General features: G+C 30.6%; 5 protein-coding genes and 1 long non-coding RNA gene across 6 annotated transcripts; 3 read left to right on the forward strand and 3 right to left on the reverse strand.

Annotated features, from left to right (window-relative positions):
* Positions 1 to 486: 486 nt before the first annotated feature.
* On the reverse strand, positions 487 to 4,220 carry LOC130444584 (prolyl 3-hydroxylase OGFOD1). Its single transcript, XM_056779808.1, has 7 exons — positions 4,104 to 4,220; positions 3,879 to 4,031; positions 2,947 to 3,320; positions 2,513 to 2,794; positions 1,097 to 1,400; positions 829 to 1,040; positions 487 to 769 (listed from the first exon to the last, which is right to left on the reverse strand). Exons 1-7 carry the CDS (start codon positions 4,114 to 4,116, stop codon positions 506 to 508), a joined length of 1,602 nt encoding a protein of 533 aa, XP_056635786.1. The 5' UTR covers positions 4,117 to 4,220; the 3' UTR covers positions 487 to 505.
* Positions 4,221 to 4,605: 385 nt separating this feature from the next.
* On the forward strand, positions 4,606 to 5,853 carry LOC130444270 (uncharacterized). The gene is made up of 2 exons (XR_008909934.1): positions 4,606 to 4,822; positions 5,169 to 5,853. It is a non-coding gene; the product is annotated as an uncharacterized LOC130444270 (long non-coding RNA).
* Positions 5,842 to 9,597, reverse strand: LOC130444269 (zinc finger CCCH domain-containing protein 15 homolog). The gene is made up of 6 exons (XM_056779339.1): positions 9,348 to 9,597; positions 8,975 to 9,173; positions 8,501 to 8,736; positions 7,459 to 7,654; positions 6,622 to 6,917; positions 5,842 to 6,563 (listed from the first exon to the last, which is right to left on the reverse strand). The coding sequence occupies exons 1-6, from the start codon at positions 9,417 to 9,419 to the stop codon at positions 6,396 to 6,398; spliced, it is 1,167 nt and encodes a 388-aa protein (XP_056635317.1). The 5' UTR covers positions 9,420 to 9,597; the 3' UTR covers positions 5,842 to 6,395.
* Positions 9,598 to 9,736: 139 nt separating this feature from the next.
* Positions 9,737 to 13,673, forward strand: LOC130443932 (cell division cycle protein 27 homolog). Its single transcript, XM_056778832.1, has 5 exons — positions 9,737 to 10,011; positions 10,067 to 10,142; positions 10,201 to 10,348; positions 10,410 to 10,956; positions 11,725 to 13,673. The coding sequence occupies exons 1-5, from the start codon at positions 9,988 to 9,990 to the stop codon at positions 13,399 to 13,401; spliced, it is 2,472 nt and encodes an 823-aa protein (XP_056634810.1). The 5' UTR covers positions 9,737 to 9,987; the 3' UTR covers positions 13,402 to 13,673.
* LOC130443933 (nuclear receptor coactivator 5) lies at positions 13,669 to 18,224 on the reverse strand. Its single transcript, XM_056778833.1, has 5 exons — positions 17,577 to 18,224; positions 17,288 to 17,528; positions 15,657 to 15,856; positions 15,470 to 15,603; positions 13,669 to 15,409 (listed from the first exon to the last, which is right to left on the reverse strand). Exons 1-5 carry the CDS (start codon positions 18,085 to 18,087, stop codon positions 15,092 to 15,094), a joined length of 1,404 nt encoding a protein of 467 aa, XP_056634811.1. The 5' UTR covers positions 18,088 to 18,224; the 3' UTR covers positions 13,669 to 15,091.
* Positions 18,225 to 18,467: 243 nt separating this feature from the next.
* Positions 18,468 to 19,396, forward strand: LOC130443934 (ubiquinone biosynthesis protein COQ4 homolog, mitochondrial). Its single transcript, XM_056778834.1, has one exon. It carries the CDS (start codon positions 18,492 to 18,494, stop codon positions 19,245 to 19,247), a length of 756 nt encoding a protein of 251 aa, XP_056634812.1. The 5' UTR covers positions 18,468 to 18,491; the 3' UTR covers positions 19,248 to 19,396.
* The last annotated feature ends 531 nt before the right edge of the window (positions 19,397 to 19,927 follow it).

Below are 19,927 nucleotides of genomic sequence, written 5' to 3' on the forward strand. Positions count from 1 at the left end.
CTTCGTCATATACAAATTTAAAACGTCGGTATATTGAGAGATAGTCGCCGATAATATAAAATTACATAATCGTACGAGATGCGTCCAATATTTTTGTATTACATATCCTTAAAGAATCTGACGTCAATCGATTCTTTCTATATTGTTTCTCAATTGTATAAACCGGTTTTGATCTTTTTGAATCACTTCAGAACAGTGTAATATCTCCTAATTTGAAAATGAATTGTATTCAATACCAGTCAGTGCTGCTTTTTGATTTGTGTAAATATTAACCCACCAGCAGTAACCAATAAAATTGTCACGACACGTTTTTTATTTTTTAGGGTCTCATCAGCACCTTAATCAGGTATATCAAGCCTTATTTGTCCCTAATATGAACTGCAATTTCAGGAATATAAGGGTGTATCTCCTCCTTTCGATGATACCGACGATTTCCAACCCCAGTATACAACTGCAGTGATGGTAACATACAAATTAATGACAAACACTATTTGTACATCAAGTTTTATTCAGCATATGAACAAACTAACGCAAAAAACTTTTTACATCTACTTTGTTTGCTAAAATATTTGGTAAATCTAGCAGAATCTCTATACACGATATTTAAATTATTTTCCTCGGGTTCCAATGTGATGAGTGCGTTTTGTATTTCATCTTCGATGGTTACATATTGGGTTCTTGCTCCTATAACGTCTGCACTTTTACTGCAGCCGAAATATATAACTAAATCCAGTTCGTTTTTTTCATTCCAATCAAAATCTGATAGAAGCTAAAATAGAATTTGAAAGAAAAATTAGTTTCATTTTGATTTTTGTATCAGATACTTACGCAATAGTTACCGCAGGACCATCTCTGTAACTCGAATTTCATAGAGGCATTCGAAGTTGTTAATTCTAAATCTGTATACTGTTGCAAGAGGGAGAACATCATCCTCGATTGAAATAAATCTAAAAACCTTTCGAGAATGTGAGGCAGATTACAAAGGTTTATTTTTTCATAATGGTATCTGTTTGGAGGTCCCACAGGCGTCCATATTATATCTAAAAATAGAATAAAATAATTGGTTTAAACGAGATTTATTAAAAATATTTCATACCGTAACTTTCCAAAGTGTGCGATATTTCTGAAAAACATTCCATTTTGAAAAATTTCCTTAAAGAAATTTCGGAATTCTCTTCTATGTGTCTTTGAATCAATTTTACCGATTTTGGATTCAGATATTCTTCCGATATCCACGATTCCAAATCTATATCTACTTCTTTAGCTTTAATATAATTTCTACTATATAAACCGTCATTCAATGGAAGGTAAATAGGTTGTTTAAAAACCGGTGGAGATTTTACATGAAACCAACCGTTTATACTGAGTCTACAATCATCTATACATGTCACTTCTGCTACCTAAAATGTATCTCTAGATATTATAAAATAAAGACAATTAAAAGGATTTTCATTAGTCGATAAAGCGTTTCATGTGGAAAGTTTACACGAAATAAAAGTCAAGCATTTTGTATGAAAAATGTTTAGCAAAAAATAACTGTAATATTCCCGGAAAAAGCTACAATTTCTGGTTCCATCATGTCCAAGTCCTCAAACCAATAGCAATCCTCTGCTACAAAATTATCATCAACATTATTAATATGGAACATTCTGCAAACCTTTCATACTCCCGTCTATCAACATCCAGGCTCATCTTATTCGATTACTGTTTGTCTTTCTTGTCCAAATTATTTCTAGAAAGCTCTAGTCGTGATATTTGATGTGTTGGAGGTAACAAAAATCAAGTTGTAGGTACTCTAGACATTAACTTGAAATCTCTAAGTAGTCTCCTTATTGCTTAATTATTATTGATAAAGCCACTTAACAAACATTTGCTTTAACTCTTGAAGACGCCAATTTTATCAAGCCACATTGAACATTGTTCTTCCTCAGTCAACACAATACTTTTTACTTAATTATTCATAATTTTCTAGTTTTTTTATTATGTAATTAAAGAAAAAATTGGTTCTGTGAACATTCTATTTCTTTTGAATTATTCTATATCTTAGTCAACAGTATTTTTTATAATTTTATGTATCCACGATGTAAATTAATAACTCGACTCTTTAAGTTTCAGGTTCATTTGAACTATGATATCCCAATTGATTGTTCCTAATTTTGAACATCCAAAATGTAATTCAACTAAAAACCCATACATTTTATGGTTCATTTGAACTACTTGGTATTCCAGTATATTATTTTCAGTTTTCAACATCCAGAATATAATTTAGCTAGAATGTGATTCCATACTCTTCATAGTTCATTTGAACTACTTTCTATCTCAGTTGATTATTTTAAAATTTTAACATCCAGAATGTAATTTACTTTGGTGCTCCATTGGTTTATAAGTTACCGTAATTTTGTGTTACACATATACACCTCATAAATATTAGGAATTTCATCTTAAGAGAGCGATAATTATGGTGAGGCTGCAATAGGTTGCAAATACAATATAGTTGTATATTATTACTCACCTGATGATATGAATCATTTGTAACTGGAAATAAAACCAATTGATTGTTTGCTGGAAATATATCTCTAACAATTTCGTTAGGTTGGCTTTTTTCATCTTTATTCAACAACTGTAAAGCTCCACCTTTACTTTGGTTCCAACCACTTTTACCGGTCAAATACAAAACAAAAGCAACCATCCTATCCTCTCTTTGATCATCATGTACTAAAAGATAATCAGTATTACTGTACAGACTACAAGTTGCTGATATATGTGTCAATGGGTATCCCATAAGATTTGATACCTGTAAAATAAAATTTATAAATAGTAAACATTTTTTTGTGTTCTTACAAGGTATAAAATGGCAAGTATAAATCTAAAAAGTAAAGTAAGTTCATTATTTTCTTCATAAACATATTTTGTGTTTGATTAAAGTCAGATTATTGAAATACTTACCCATTCCATCACATCAGTTTTTAAAAAATTGAAAATTATATTGATATATTCTGAATTCAAATATTTCAAATCTTTTGATTGGAAAAATTCATAAAGATCCATATTTCTCATATTCCAGTCTAATTCATTAAACTCTTGTCTAACGTCATTTAATACATCTCCATTATTGAGAAAATTATGTATGACGCAAACTTTAAAAGGTTCTGCTATTAATTCTATATCTGCATTCAAGAATTTTTCATTTTTGTTCCAATGCTCTTGTAGGGTTTTTAAAAAATTACAGTCTAGCAATTTATTATTTATCTCTGGCAATATTTTTGATTTCTTTCTTGGTATTACTTCCGGATCTCTACTGCAAGTGGGCAATAAATGATCTAAAAAATAAATATATAAACAAAATTCCAATAGTAATTATTTTATGAAATTAATTCGATTAGGATCAAAAATAATTTTTTATGACATTATATATTAACCTAATACGGCAAATTTAATAAAATACCAAGAAAATCCACACTAAAAGCAAATAAATTAAGATAATATCAATGCTGCTGAAACCAAAAACAGAGAACAGATAAAGAAATAAATTAATTTAGAAAATTACATAAAAAATAAATATAAATAAAAAAGCTGTTATTCCCAGTATATACATATTGTTACGACTTCGTCCACGACATGGACCGTGAAGCCGGTTATCGAGAAATCTGTTGTGTATAAATAGATGCGAGAATAAGTTAGTCAATAATTGGATGTCATAGTGGACAGATAGGAATAGCAAAGGAAAAAAGTGAATTTAAATTAATTAGGTTAGTGAATAATTAAGTCTTAGTGGATAATTTAGTGAATATTGTAATAGTTTCCATTTATAACTTCGATAAAATGTTTCTGAATACACTTTTCAACTAAATAAATTTAAATATATAGAATATCCTTACATCCAATTAGACTTGAAGGTGTACTAGTTATCACCTTGCAATCTTGATCCCATAAATCGCATTCAATCTCGGGTTCACTTTCCGAAGATTCTTCAAAATACGCTATTTCATCTTCTTTCGCTGATTCTTCCGAGGTGTAATCATTTTCGCTATCTAAAAAATTAAAATGGACTGAAGTAGTCGGGAAGAGTTTGTTTCATACGTTATTAGCGTATAAAGGATTACCTGTTGAGGTCATTTAAAAATTAAAATAACGAACTGTATTTTTATTTTGCTACTTAACCGCTAAATTAAAAGTCCACAAAATGGAGCGCTTCTTCTTCTCTTTTCCATGGAAGACCTGATAATAAAAATGTATTGTCTACGGCAGTATCAATGAAAATAAATTTAAAAAAAAAAATTTCTACGTAAAATGTATATAATAAACTAAGACATTTTCCAAATTTTTCTTGAAAAAATAATGTATATATTTACATCAAACTAATATATAAATATCAAAAAGGGGAAAGAAAAAATATATTAAAACCGATATATTGCTCATAAAACAAAATAAATCATTTTCATATTTGTTTTGAAATAGATGTCACACTAATTAAATAATGAATTTGAATCAATATCCTGTTAATAGATTTTGAATTAAATTAAATATTTAACAATAGTCGCGCAGGGAATTTTATCGAACTTTTTGACAAGTGATATATGACCACAATGAATAAAAAAAGAAGATAGTGAGTCATTCAAACAAATAACCTAATACCATAGAAAAATCTTATTCGTAGTTCAGTTTTAAAATATTGATTATTGTTTCAATTATTTCCAAAAATTTCGTCCAAAAAGTTGTATCAGGTTGAAAATTAGTTGTTTCATCTGTTCTACATACAAAAATATTTGATAATGTAGAACGTTTAGGTATGGGAACATGGTATTACAGTATAGTTGCAGAGGTATTATAGAAACAAGACAATTTTTTCATAACCATTTTGTTTTTATTTTTACATAAAAGTAGTGAAAACTACATAGAAGATCAGCACCAAAATATTATAAACTTTTTGAAACCTATTATTAATTTTTTTACTCATACACATCCATCAAAGGCTTTTATCTACTCTTTTACCAAAATCAACTGTTTTTTTTTAAATATATCAACGTATGTGATATTGTAATGTTTTTCTTATTTATATAATTAGTATATACCTAATCACAAAATGGTGTGATGAATTTATACTTACTGAATTTATTTATACACTAACACTTTTAACTATTCACTAATATTGAATTTCCACTTCAAAGGGGGATCTTGACTTTGGTGAAGGGGACCAGCAGTCGCGCCTGAGTAAGCATGAAAAGAGGGGTCAGTACAAGGTACCGCTCATTTTTATGGGATTAATTTAAGACCAAAACAATTGTGCCGAGGAATGAATGGTACCTGAAACCTATTCAGGTGTCAGAAACAATATCTGTGGGAAACTTGACGAAAGAAAAAAAGGAGAAGGAAGGCTATAAGGTCCCGGATCCTACGATTACCTCGACCTCCAACCCTCTTCTATCCAGGATTTCCAAACCCAAAGCCTTTATGAGGCCAAAAACTCCTGGTTCTACCTCCATAGAACAAGTTGGCTCCAAAAGTCATAAAACTGCACTTGCAGTAGAGTTCTGAATCGGAGGAAGAATTGAATATGCAGCTGGTCTTGATTCAAGCGGGACAATTTGATACCAGCTTTATGCAAGAACAGCTGCAGGATTTCATTGACGCGGTGACTAGGGCTATCTGACAAAGGAAAAATACACCGTAGTTTTTTTGTCTGCTGGTTAGGAATCATATCCTAATTCATCAAAAAGTTCAAGCCAAATCGTACGATCGGCCTTTGGTGATTTCAAGTGGATGTGATGGTGTGCAATAGATTTTTGGAACTTTGAAATAATACGTAAAAATACTGTTATAATAAATAAATAGGAGTAAAAGTTTAGATTTGAACGTGTGTTTGATTATAAAAGAGTGAAACCTAAGTTCAAATTACATCACAAAAAACTAAATAATACACTTGTCACTCTCATCAGATTTTTGACTGAATTACAGCTGCTAGACTCTCGTTTTATATACACTATAATCACATTCTAGAATCGTCGATTTCCTAGAAAAAAAACGAACAAGAAAGTCTTCTTAGAAATCTTCTACATAGTCACAAGAAAGGTAAATAGATCTTACAAAATAAAAAATATCTAGCGAATCCGTCAATTTTAGCTTTGATATTAGAACAGGACCGGCTTCACGGTCTATATCAGTTGGCGAATTCATAACAATATTTTGTACTTTTTCGACTCGCAGTTTAGAGGGGATCCCAAAATTTTTTTTGGACAATTTGTATAAAATACATTCCTTATTGGCGTACAGGATTCTTTTAGATAAATTTCATAAAGATAAAATGAAAGTCACTAAAATGATATTTACACTTTTATAACATTGCGAATTAATAAAACAAATCCGATAGGGTTGGTAAAAGTACTGAACCCCAATTATTATTCCTCTAGATCTAAACCTTCTAACTCTTCATCCAACTCATCTAGGTCTGCTTCGAGGAACAGATTTTCGTTAATGGGAACTGCCGCCGCGCCTTCTATGGCTTTCTCACTAGCCGATGTATCTTTAAATCTATCTTCTGTAGCTACAGTTCCAGTTCCATCAGCCTGAAAAATTTTTTAAACAAATATTCGGATTATTCGATTATTAAATACATTTACATACTTCTTGTCCTTCACCGCCCAAAATACCTAAATCGATTTCTTTGTAAACAATATTTTCTTCTTCGTTAGGGTAAGCTGAAGAATCAAATAATTCATCTCCGTCTTCCATATCGTTATCTTTCGCTAATTCAGGATTAAAGCTAAACATTTCTCTACCAGATAAACCGACTTGTCTGCCAGCTTTGAATTCGTTACGTTTCTTATCTTCATCCTTTTGAAGTTGGTCCTTTTTTTCTTGAATTTTCCTTTTCTTCCAAGCCAAAAACGATTCTAAAGTCACTTTTGTTTGTTTTGAACCTGCAGAATATTAAAGAAACAATACAACAATAACTTTTTGTTGAATCTCTTTTTTGATTGACAATTAGTTTTTCAAAAGGTAAATAATGTTTAAACATCAAAGCGGAATACAGGACATAGGAAGATGGGTGAGACAGAGACGAAAAGCCTGGAACAAACAACCCAAAAGGAAGAATACCATCTAAACAATGGCGAGAATGTTGGATTTGGTTTTCCGGGGAAGACTTGCTGGAAATGATCAGGCAGTAGTCTACTAATATGGTCGTCCATGCTAGAAATAAGATCTTTTTTTTCTTTATCAAAATTATAATTGACTTGGCTGGATCCTCACTTCACTTTGTCAGAGTGTATTGAAAATGAGTAAATGAAGACCGGAGCTGAAATTTTGTAATCTTAAAAAATATTTTAAAATGCTTTAAAAAACAAACAAACAATTCAAGAATTATTGCCTAATGACAATATCAAATATCAAAAATTCGTCGTCTTGGCTAAAATCTTAAATCCCCTGATGTTGATGAGGATTAATTCTATGTTTACTCACCTAAAGCTGCTCTTTCTTTTTCGATTAGATCTTCGAGAGTAATTTCATTGGATTTGTCTTCTAATTTTTTCTTATCTTTTTTAAGCACAAATCCTGGTGGTAGGGCGTGTCTATAAATACAATTTTCTCCTGTAGGGCATGTCCAAAACCAACCATACTTTGATTTCTCCACTGCTTCTAAGAAATGCTTGCAAATCTAAAATTATGCTCACATCTTATTGACCATTCCAAAAAAAGTCTTCCAAATTGGCTTATCATACCTAAGCCACAAAAAAATGTCTGCTTTCTAACTTAAAGACAAATTGGGAGCACAATTTGCAAAATAATTGGAAATGTGATGATCTCTGATTTATTAAAAGACTGTGATGAAATATATTGATAAAAAACTTGCACATACATTAAAAAGTAAAAAAATAGAGTTAAAACTCGAGGTCTATTTCAGTTGATGTGTAACAACATATATACTGCTAGAAAAAAGGAGAAATTCTTATTATATACAAGATTTTTAGATACAGTAAGATCCGGACTGTCTCAGATATGCTGTGGACATAATTGGAAAGCTAACCCTGCGCAAATTTCGGGGAATCCCCCCGTTTGGAATAAAGCGAAAGTATCCACTGAAAAACAATAAAATATTGCATCATAAGCTCTACAGGTCAAAAAGTTTCTTTAACAAGACCTACACAAGAAAAATCTGAAAAACCTAAATATAAAAAGCAAAAACTTGCAATAAAGAACATCACTAAACAATAGGAACATTATTTATTTTTTCTCTATGCAAGAAAATATCCCTTAACCTTATTAGGTATTTGATGGATGTTCATGTCATTCTTCTTAGTATCCTAGTAGTATATATATATATATATATATATATATATATATATATATATATATATATATATATATATATATATATTGCATATATAAGAGTCCCTAAAATTTATAATAGGAAATTCCAAAAAATCATCTTCTACACCACATACTACTCACAGTTTATTAGTATAAATTTGAGGCAGTCATACAAAATAAAATATGAACTTACAATATCAGTAGTTGGCATCTTTCCCTTCTCTCCATGTTTCTTTTCAATAACTTCCTTTAATTTTGCTTCATCCCAATTTTCCATAGTTTCTTCCTCATCGTCACGCATATCAACATATAATGAACGTTTTTCTGCTTTTCTTTCGATAGTTAGGTCATGGGAAAACTTACATTTATCACCTTTTGTACACTGCCCTTGTTTGAAGAAAGCGCATACTACTGATTTAGGATCGGCCCCTGGAAAATAAATCAATTGGAAGTCATTGATTAGAATGTTAGAGGACATATTAATGTGATGAAAAACTGAATAAAAGCCACAGAATTCCATTATAAAATCATTAAGTGATGCTCAAAAAGAAATAGAAGAGATGAAATACCTACATACAATATTTTATGAAAATTTGGTATTTTGAATAAAACTTATTCCTATAAAATATAACTGGATATATATACAAGTATTAATAAATTATCCAACCTTTTTCTACTTTTTGAGTTTGTACAGGTTTGAATAGTGCAGCGAGTTCTTTTTGTTCCTTCAATTTCTTTTCTTTTTCCAATTTTTTTTCATCTGCTTTTAGAGGATGAATTCCACCAGATTTCACTTGTTTTTCAACTTGTTGAATGAATTTCTGTTGTTTCGCTCCCTTTTTATTTTTAAGTCCGAATGTTTTATCCTAAAAAAAAATATATGATACTTTGAAAATAACGTTCCCATTGATTATTATTAGTTAATATGGTAACACTGACCTGCTAATCTAACAGCAAACGTATGTTGAACTAATTTCAACAAAACGTAATTTAATACATAGGAATTTATTCTCAATTATTTGAAATTGATCAAAAATTACCTCTATTACTTTTTCCTTCTTTTTTTGTTCAGTTTTTTTGCTGGGAGCTGCTGGTTTAGATTTTGGAGGCATCTTTACAATAATTAATACTTATTATGTACAAACTCCTATGTTATTTTATTGTTACTATTAAATCAGATTATATTATTGAACTATAAATATTTGGTTTGCGGAACTCGAACATGTATTATAAATCGGAAATGCTTCCACCGCACCACACATTAAGAAAACATTTTGCATTATGAATTTGACGTGTATTTGACATTTGACAATGATAAATTCTTCCTCTTATCGATGTCTACTGTCTAATAAGTATTTTTTTTGGTTAATTAAAAATCATCCGTAATGTTCCTTATCTGACAGAATCCCAAATCTTTTTTTATAAAGAATAAAAATTACGAAGGTTGTGCTTGTACTGTCTAAATAAACTTATTTGTTATCCGATTGATCATGTTTTTATCCGCAGGAAAACAAAATGTCCGTTGACTTTAGTAATATGTCAGTTATGTCAATCAAACAAGAACAATTTCCATTGATGTTATTAAAATAAATATTTATTAATTATTATATTATACATATTGTGAATCTCAGAGTTAATTTTAGGTTGATATGGAGTAAATTCTTATCACGCAAATTTGAAATGATTGTTCAAGAACCAGTCCAGGTAAAACATTTTTAAGAATGTTTTTTTCGTATTTTTTTCAATTTAAATTTTTTAGGCTGCCATTTGGCATTGTTTGAATAATTATAATTATCCAGACGCAATATTTTTATCAGAACGTTTATACGCAGAAGGTAAATTAAGCTATGACTAACGATGTTTAGAAATATAATTTTTTTTTTCTTGTTTCAGTCAACACCGAAGAGAGCCTATATTTGTTAGCAACTGCTTATTTTAGAAGTGGAAAATGTGATCACGCATATTACATACTCAAAGACAGGACAGGAAACTCAGCTCAGTGTAGATATTTGCTAGGAACCTGTGCTTATGAATTGGAAAAGTGAGTATTGAAAATTTGTTAATTTTTATCTGATTAAATCGATATTTTAACCATATTTTAGATATGCAGAAGCAGAAGCAACTATATTAGAAAATTGCACAACAGGAAATAATTTAGACGACGAAGATCTTGTAAAAGAATTTGGTGATCAAGCATGTTTTGTATTTCTGCTTTTGGGTAAAATAGCCGCTAAAACTGAACGTAAAAATAGAGCCATAGAAGCGTGGAAAAAAGCATTAAAACTAAATCCATTCTTATGGTCTGGGTTTGAAAATTTGTGTAAAATTGGAGAGAAAAAAGATCCTGCAACTATCTTTCAAATAAGTAATATAGACAGTTTATCTATGTGCCAAGGTAATAGCATTAGTAATTTGGATAGTGTTATTATCACTAGTAATATTTCTCCAGTGGAAAATGAGGAAAGTTTCATAACTACTCCTGAACAAGTGTTCACTAACAGCCCTGTTTTTATGTGTAATCAAAATTTTAAACAATTCACTTCACCAGATGATAGTCCTCTAGCTCATCCCTTAGCATTATCCGGATTAAGGCCACTGGCACCTACTATGCAGAAAAATTTGAGGTCAAGATTTAGGGATCTCGGAAGTGTGAGTATCATTTCATTTTGTTGTTATTTTTCTCACTTTATAGTGAAAATTTGATTGTGTTACCAACCACTATCAAATAACTTTATAGTTTCAAATGAAAATCACTAAATATTTTAAGAATATTAAACTATTACCCATGGAAAGTTATCTACAGATTTCTTTCCACCAATATTTTTTTACAAAATAAACTAAACTTGTGCGAAAAAATGTCAATTGAGGAGACATATAATGACTTTATAACAGACTATATTAATTTACTACCAAAAATTGAAGATTAAGTGAGTAAAATATTTTTAAACACATGTTTTTGTACATATTTCACAATTCTGAACTGAATACACAAAAAATATTTATCTCGTATACGGATCACCTAATCAGAAAATAATTAACCAAACATTGCGATGCACTTACAAAAAACTCAAAAATTTACCTTTGATTGCTGATGGGCATAATTAGTATTAAAATCGAGGCCTCAAAATTTTATCAAATTTTCTTCAACTATTGAAAAGGGAATATCAAATAAAACTTTTTATAAGTTATCTGCTACAAAAAATCTTAGATATCTAGGGAAATTCTACATAGGATAGTGCAAAATGCAAGATATAACACATTTTAAAAAAATACGTCTAGAACGAATCAAAAGACATTTTTGTATGATAACTGTTTGACTACTTAATACCAATTTTTTTTTGTTATTGATTATGCGTTATAATTATTTAATAATTTAATTATGGAAAGATGATTATAGTTTTGGTTTTTCTGTTTCAGACTCCTTTAAGCCACGAATCACCTGCGTTTGGTCAACTTTTCGATAGTTCATTTGAAAACATGAATACTCCGGATATGTTTTCGCCAGCGACACTTACAGAATCTAACAATCACCATCAATCTTTAGTTAAACGAGTAAGAGCCCAAGTAGATCAATTCATAGGTCGTAAAGAATCGATTTTCCAAAATTGTAAACCGGTATTTAGTCAATCGACCAACGTTCCTGTTACAAAAACACCCACAATACCTCTAGCAGTCCAACCCGGTCAGAACGTTAGAAGAAGTTCTAGATTATTTAGTAACAGTTATTCAGTTAAAGAAAACAACAAATCTCCTAGTAGAAATAAATTCGCTACACCGAAATCTCCTTCACGTAAGACAAAGCAACGTATCGCTAAATGTAATCTCAACAAGAATACCAATTATTCCGAAATGAACACTAAAAATAAAATAGAAAAAGAAAAAAACGAAACAGTTACTTCTGCTGCCGATGTGAAAACTGAAAAAAGTGCAATATTAAACACAGAGGGTTGTTTACAACAAGTTGTGAATATGCAGAAACAGAGTGCAGAAGGGTTGATGTGCTTATTAAGGGATATAGGTCAAGCTTACGTAGATTTATCCCAATTTAATTGTTCAGCAGCGATAGAACGCCTCAGTAATTTACCACCGAATCAATTCAACACCTCTTGGGTACAATGTCTGATAGGTTTAGCATATTTTGAAAAATCGGATTTCGAAAATAGTATTAAATATTTCGGAGAGGTTCACAATAAAGAACCTTATCGACTAGATTATATGGATATTTATTCAACGGCGTTGTGGCATTTACAAAAAGAAGTAGCCCTATCCGCACTTGCACAAGATTTGATAAACACCAGTAAAACCTCCCCTATAACTTGGTGTGTTAATGGAAACTGTTTTTCTTTACACAAAGAACACGATACAGCTATAAAATTTTTCCAAAGAGCCGTTCAATTAGATCCGAATTTCCCGTACGCTTATACTCTATTAGGACATGAATACATCACTACCGAAGAACTGGATAAAGCTATGAGCTGTTTCAGGAACGCCATAAGGCTGGATCCGAGACATTACAATGCTTGGTTCGGCATAGGAACCATCTATTCCAAACAAGAACGTTACCATTTGGCCGAAATGAATTATTCCAAAGCTCTAGCTATAAATTCGAAGAGTTCCGTTATACTTTGCCATATAGGAGTGGTACAACACGCTCTAAAAGAAACCGAAAAGGCGTTAGCTACTTTTAACAAAGCCATAGCGAATAATCCAAATAGTCCTTTATGTAAATTCCATAGGGGTTCAATATATTTCGCTTTAGGTAGACACGCGGAGGCTTTAAAAGAATTGGAAGAATTGAAAGAAATAGTTCCCAAAGAATCGTTGGTATACTATTTAATAGGTAAGGTTCATAAAAAATTAGGTAACACGGATTTAGCGTTGATGCACTTTAGTTGGGCGACGGATTTAGATCCGAAAGGAGCAAGTAGTCAAATAAAGGAAGCTTTCGATCCTTCTATAGGTAGAAGCACCACCGAAATAGATTCCCCAATATCACCAGCTCCTTATGAGTATCAATCTGAAAGTAATTCGGGGCAGAGGTTCGGTCCTTTGAATTTTAATGGTATGCCAGATGACAGCGAAGATAGTTTTTAATAATTTTATTAAGTGTAATTACGAATATATATATATAAATATATCGAAAATAGTGTAATAATATATGTACGTTTTGAGGATAACACGCTAGAACTAATTACGAGCGAATTTAGAGTGATTTATTTATTTATTTTTTTTTTATTTGAAAAATATTCGCTGGTCCAAGGATACCATCCAAGGAAAATGTGTACGCCAATGGATCCTTGGTATTTCAATAAAATAAAAACAACAGATTACGATGTGGTGTTTAAATAAATGAGAAACAAATTAAATGTTGTTATTTATTTATTTATGTAAAAAATTGACCCCAATTGTACTAAAATAATCTAGTGGGACCTAAAATATATTCCAGAATGATATATAAAGATCGCAAGTAACCTAAAATGATCTCGTGTGTCCTTTTGTCCATTAAAATAATCTATAAGAACCTAAAATATGTCCTAAAATGTTTTATAAGGTTTCCAAGTATTCTAAAATGATCTTAATAGTTCTAAAACACTAGAGAAGGATTCCAAGTGTACTAAAACAATCTAGTAGGCCTTAAAATCTGTCTTAGAATGATCTATAATGTTCCCACATGCTCTAAAATGATTTAGGACCCCAAATGTATTAAAACAATCTATTAGCGCTTAAATTTGATTCTAGAATGTTTTATATCCAATTGTTCGAAAATGATCCCAAATGTACTAAAATAATCTTCTAGGACCTAAAATCTGATCTAGAATGATCTATAAGGCTCCCAAGAGTAGTAGAAGTACCCCAAATGCATTAAAACAATCTATAAGGAATTAAAATTTGTCCTATAATATTTTATAAGGGTAGCAAGTGTTCTAAAACGATCTATGATCCCAAATGTGCTAAAACACTCTAGAAAGACCCCCTAAGTGTACTAAAATAATCTAATGGGACTTAAAATATGTCCCAGAATGAACTATAATGTTACCAAATATTCTAAAATTATCTAGAAGGACCTCAAATATATTAAAACAATAATAATACTGTAATTTACTTTTCTTCAGTTTATTGTATATATAATATATAAGGAAATTTTTTTGTTCTAACCCTTTAGTTTTCAAAAATCAACTTCTGGTGAACATTCTGTATAAATGAAGGACATAAAACAATATAAACCAGCAGTGGAAGGGTATATCCTTATGAAATATCAAAAATGATTCAAAGATAAACGAAGGTTACAAAAGCAGAAAACATAATTTAGAATACCAAAAAGTAACTAAAAAAATTTGGAATTAAATAAAATATATTTTGAGCAAAAAATTTTTGAAAACATTGTTTGATTTTTGCAAAGTATTTTTATATCAGGTAAGGATAGTGATAGTCACTCATTTTTTCCCAAAACACATTCATTCTGATCTTGATGATAAAAAAGATGAAAAATAAACTGACAGAACCAAATCTGCAATAAATCAAGATGTTTAAATTTGTTTTTCTTATAATGTAAAGTTTTGACTTTGCCAATGAATACATTTTCAACACATTAAAAATTAGGAAATACAATTAGAGAAAATTTTAATAATATAGTTATCAAGACACATCATAGATCCCAATCTTTTGAAACTCTACAAAACCTTTTTGGGGCCACTTTATATTTAATATAGGGGATGTCACAAGTGTTCACATAAAGTGTTTTTGGAACCAATCACTTTTATCACACACATAAAACTAACACTTCTTATCCAGAAATATTCTTAAACATATCTCCTAACATCAAACTGTCTAATGCCTTTTGGACAGTAGGATCTTTTAAAATCGGCGTCGATTCGTCGCTTTGTTGTCGTTCCGGTATCGAAACGTCACCGGATTTATTAAGTATGTTCATTATACGATTCTGAAGTTCCGCTTGTTTAGCGTCAGGTTCTTCTGTTGGTGTTAGGCCCTGTTCAATTTCGTATTCTTTTTGAAGTGCTCGTCTTTCTTGTAAATAAACGATCAATTTGTCATATTGTATAGACGTTATCTGACGATTTTCTGATAAAAGACTCAGGAGCATCTAAAAAAAAGCGATTTTTTAGTAAACTTCCCAGATTTTAGTTTGAATAAATTTACAAACCTGCATTTGTGCTGGATGTCTATCATTTAACGTCATATGATTTGGATCAACAGGAACGCGATCACCTTTCATATATGCTTCAAAATCTCTTGATATCAAGATCATAGCATCATCTATTGGCATATTTCTATGTTCTGAAAAAAAACAGTATACAGTATGAGAAAATATTTTGTAGATCTTGTAGTACCTTGTGGAATACCATGAAGAATATTGAGTGTTAAACTTCGATGTTCTTCATTTACTGGCATTACGAGAATGGCGTACAAACAACCTCTACTTGATATATTTGCCAAAACTTTTCCAATTGGGACATCTTCATTCGGAAACAGTAGATCCACTAACATACCATGAGTTTTTAATTTCTGTTCAATAAACTCTGCATACTCTCTACAAAATAACAATTAAATTCGAGTCTTGTATTATCTGCATTGCATTTATACAACTGACCTATCGGTGTCTACAAAAACAACCATTGGAACATGGTTGAGATTCAAGATAAACGCTAGCAAGTTATAATATCCGGATTTAACACAATGAAGGAAATAGTGTCCACCAATAAAACTAAACAATAAGGAATTGTTCAGAGCAAAAAGTACAAAATACCTCTATCTGCACATAGATGTGTTTGGAAGTACAAAAATAAATTGATATAAAAGTCAAAGAGATATCAGATGATACATAGAAGAAAAACATTCGAACAACATCTGAAGGCAAAACTTACCCAAATGTACCATTGCAACCACTACTGGAACCAAAGGAAACTACAAAAGAAGTGGCTAGTTGTCTTAATGGAAGGGTAGGTGATTATAATCACAAATACTGGCTTGACATTAGAACTAAGTAAAATAATAAAATCCAAAAGAATAGAGTGGCTTGGTCACATCCAGAGAATGGCATATTTTAGATAAACAAAAAAAAATAATGGACATAGAACAAGGAGGTACAAGAAATAAAGGAATACCAAGATGAAAATGGTACACAAAGGGGATAGAAGATCTAAAAGGAAGAGAGGAATCAGGAGTGGAAAACAAAAATATAGGAAAAAGTAGATAGATAAGTTGACGAAAACTAATTTGAGAAAGCACAAAAATTCTTTTTTAACTACGTACGTCATTTGGACAATGAAAGTTTTTTAGATGAAGAAGCAAAATTTTGTCTACTTCCATTGGGAAATATTTCGCCTAATGCGATAGACGTTGCTCAATGTGAAGATAAATTCGCTAAAAAGGGACAGTTAGAAAGAAGAATAAGTATAATATTCCCCTTAATGGGAAAGAAATATGAAAATTTAAGTTCAATGTAAAGAAATATAATGTAAAAAAAGACTACGAGAATTCATAGCATATAATTAGCACAGTTAAATAACCCAAGGAAAAAGGATAAACAGAAACACAGAATATTATAAAATTTCAGATGATGCAGCGAAGAAAACCTTCAAAGGTGTTTCCAGCATCAGAAAAACAGAGAAGAGTTCAATTTGATATTGAAAACAAATATTTCAATATTCTATGAAACAAAAAAAATTTCATAATAAATTCATAAACTAAAACTATAAGTTTGCCTCCTTTCTCAAAAAGCCCTAATAACATGATAAATAAAAACTAAACAAAACCATACAAATTTTCCTTGAGGAGATTATGAACATAGTTGATTATTCTTCATATTGTTCAAATGTGTTTCAAATTAAGTTTTGGTACAAAATTTTAAATATCTTTTATAATTGAAAACTAACAAATTTTCTACTTTTCTTACCTTATCACTAATTGATTACCAATATAAATTTGATGATAAAAGTGATATTAAAAACAATAAACTCACGTTAGTTGTTTTGCTACAACAATAATTTCACAATCATTTTTCTCAACTATAGGTGGAGGTGGTTCAAAAACTGGTTGATAGGATTCGTTTCTGTGAGGTAAATAATCAACATCTCTACCGAAAGGATAAGGATCTCTGTTGTCTCTATAAACATCCATCTTTGGTGGAGGTTCGAATCTTTTATTAAATCTTTCAAATTCTCTATCTTTAGATTTATTTCTTCCACCTCCTTTTCTACCGCCTGAAATGTATTTTGTTACATACAAATTATGATAAAAATATTATCTACCTTTATGAAAACCTTTATCCGCGCTATGTCTACGCGGGCCCGGTGGTTTAATATTTGGTCTATCATCTTCGACCACATCCTCTCCGGTATCTTGTTCAAATTCAGGTTTTATATTAACGTTTTGAGGAGGAGGCGGTGGCGGAGTTTCTTGAGGCACAGGAGACTCTTGCGCTTGCTTTTGGGGCGTAGCTTGAGTATTTTTGTTGGGAGTACCTCCTTTTTGTTGCTGATTTTGATTAGTTTTAGGCTTATCTAATGCTTGTTTTACCGTAATCCTTCTACCACACACTAATGTACCATTTTCTTTTTGTATTGCAGATTGAGCTTCACTTTCTTTCTCAAACTGAATGAAAGCAAACCCTGAATGTAAACTTAGACCTGCTATAGTACCATGCTGTTTAAATATTTCCTCTAGGTCACTAGCAATCACTGTTTTTGCTAATCCGCCAATGTAAATTCTACAAGGTACTGTCGCTGGGTTTTTCATAAACTGTTTATCTGTTCTATACATTTTTGATATCAATTACCTTTCGACAAAAAGTAAATCTAATAACCGAAATGTTTATAATTATTTATTTTATAAAAGCGGCTATTTTGTTTTCGGTAATTACACTTTCTTCTTCTTTTTAGCTTGTATATTTTTAGGACGTTTAAGATGGGACGTTGCAATATTATATGGTATTTGTATTATAGTATGAATTATCATATTTTAGTATTGTATCGTTTCAGAAATATATTAATCTATTATCACAAATATTAATTATTCAATTCATATATTAAAAGTTTATGTAGGATTAGTTCATTTTTAAAATGAGAATAAGCTCACTTTTTTGAACGTTTTTCGTTATTTGTTCATCGTATATTGCCCATCTCTATTTATTTATGTATATAGCCTAAGTTCATGTGAATGTGAAAATGAAAAGACTTCTAGTAATAGTAAAATATCGATCTATATTAAATTATGGATTATACAGACAATTCTCTACATTTCACGAAGATTTTCAACAAAATCATATTGAAACAAATCTTTTACAAAGAACTCTTCTATCTGTAGGTTCCGCTGCAGTATCAATTTTAAATCCTTACAGGGGAGATATGATAGCTTGTTTGGGTGAAACAACTGGAGATAATGCAGCTAAATACGTTTTAAAGAAAATGCAAAATTCAAATGAAGGTTCCAGAATACTTGCAGAAAAACCCAGGGTAAATACTAGAACTGTAGATATGGAACATCTAGCTCAGTTACCTGATGGTACCATAGGAAAGACTTATAGTAATTTTTTGAATGAAAATAAAGTTACACCCGATTCTAGATTACCTGTACAATTTATTGATGATCCGGAATTAGCTTATGTTGTACAAAGATATCGAGAAGTTCATGATTTAATACATACAGTGCTGCAAATGCGGACTAATATGCTAGGCGAAGTAACAGTTAAATGGGTCGAGGCAATTCAAACCAAGTTCCCCATGTGTATAGGAGGTGCTATCTTTGGACCAATTAGATTACTCCCGAAACATCGACAATTATATTTACAGCATTATTTACCGTGGGCTGTCAAAACTGGTACCAAAGCAGAGTTTTTATTGAACATTTATTTCGAAAAGAGGTGGGAACAACCTCTTAATGAATTTTATAGGGAAATGAAAATAGAACCTTTGAAGTTTTAATTCCAGTAGTGTTTATTGAGGATTATTTATTTATTTATACAAAATTGAACAATTGTTTCAAGATAAAATTGTATTATATTTATCGAAAAAGTTTGTAATTTGACTGTTTATACATCTATTAGATTATAATAAATTATTTTTTAAAATGATTGTGTTGATACTTCTTTTTAAGACTAATATCCACAGCTTGCCTAATGACATCAAAGGGTTCAAGACAAAGTGCCTGATGGGCTTCTTGAAGGATACTTTGGTGATGTAAAGTGGGCTATCTGATCTGCCACAATGTAACAACGAAAGGGTACTATTAAAAGAATGAAATTTTAGTGTTGAAAGTTTAATTCTTTATATTTTAAATTCATTTTTTTTTGTAAATATCTCTCATCTCAGAATATAGAATTTTCTATTATAGTTGCTATTGTAGATTTAAGTCCGCGACTCATCAGTTCCAATGTTACCGTTTGTTTTGGGGTTTATGCATGACCAAGTCCATTTCTAGTTAGATAACTAATTACGCTCAATTAATGTTGAACATTTCAATGACTTGAATTGTACAAAATAATGTAGTAAATATAACCTAAAACAAATTTACTCTGATGCTAGCTAATGTGACACTTTTCATATATACTCAGGTTTTTTCCTTCTCTCTACCATACCAACCATTTAACAATAAAATAACTAAC

Source organism: Diorhabda sublineata, chromosome 5, assembly GCF_026230105.1.
Source record: "Diorhabda sublineata isolate icDioSubl1.1 chromosome 5, icDioSubl1.1, whole genome shotgun sequence".
Lineage (NCBI taxonomy): Eukaryota > Metazoa > Arthropoda > Insecta > Coleoptera > Chrysomelidae > Diorhabda > Diorhabda sublineata.

Excerpts from the sequence above, each read along its gene's own strand:
- LOC130444584 (XM_056779808.1), bottom strand. Across the intron at positions 3,321-3,878 it reads ACCTTCAAGTCTAATTGGAT|ATCATTTATTGCCCACTTGC; the intron begins GTAAGGATATTC and ends TTTATTTTTTAG. Across the intron at positions 2,795-2,946 it reads AAACTGATGTGATGGAATGG|GTATCAAATCTTATGGGATA; the intron begins GTAAGTATTTCA and ends TTTATTTTACAG.
- LOC130444269 (XM_056779339.1), bottom strand. The coding sequence starts at position 9,419 with ATGCCTCCAAAATCTAAACCAGCAGCTCCCAGCAAAAAAACTGAACAA. Across the intron at positions 9,174-9,347 it reads AGAAGGAAAAAGTAATAGAG|GATAAAACATTCGGACTTAA; the intron begins GTAATTTTTGAT and ends ATTTTTTTTTAG. Across the intron at positions 8,737-8,974 it reads AACTCAAAAAGTAGAAAAAG|GGGCCGATCCTAAATCAGTA; the intron begins GTTGGATAATTT and ends TTTATTTTCCAG.
- LOC130443932 (XM_056778832.1), top strand. The coding sequence starts at position 9,988 with ATGATTGTTCAAGAACCAGTCCAG. Across the intron at positions 10,012-10,066 it reads TTGTTCAAGAACCAGTCCAG|GCTGCCATTTGGCATTGTTT; the intron begins GTAAAACATTTT and ends TAAATTTTTTAG. Across the intron at positions 10,349-10,409 it reads TGTGCTTATGAATTGGAAAA|ATATGCAGAAGCAGAAGCAA; the intron begins GTGAGTATTGAA and ends ACCATATTTTAG.
- LOC130443933 (XM_056778833.1), bottom strand. The coding sequence starts at position 18,087 with ATGTATAGAACAGATAAACAGTTTATGAAAAACCCAGCGACAGTACCT. Across the intron at positions 15,604-15,656 it reads TCTTCATGGTATTCCACAAG|AACATAGAAATATGCCAATA; the intron begins GTACTACAAGAT and ends GTTTTTTTTCAG. Across the intron at positions 15,410-15,469 it reads GACATCCAGCACAAATGCAG|ATGCTCCTGAGTCTTTTATC; the intron begins GTTTGTAAATTT and ends GCTTTTTTTTAG.
- LOC130443934 (XM_056778834.1), top strand. The coding sequence starts at position 18,492 with ATGAAAAGACTTCTAGTAATAGTAAAATATCGATCTATATTAAATTAT.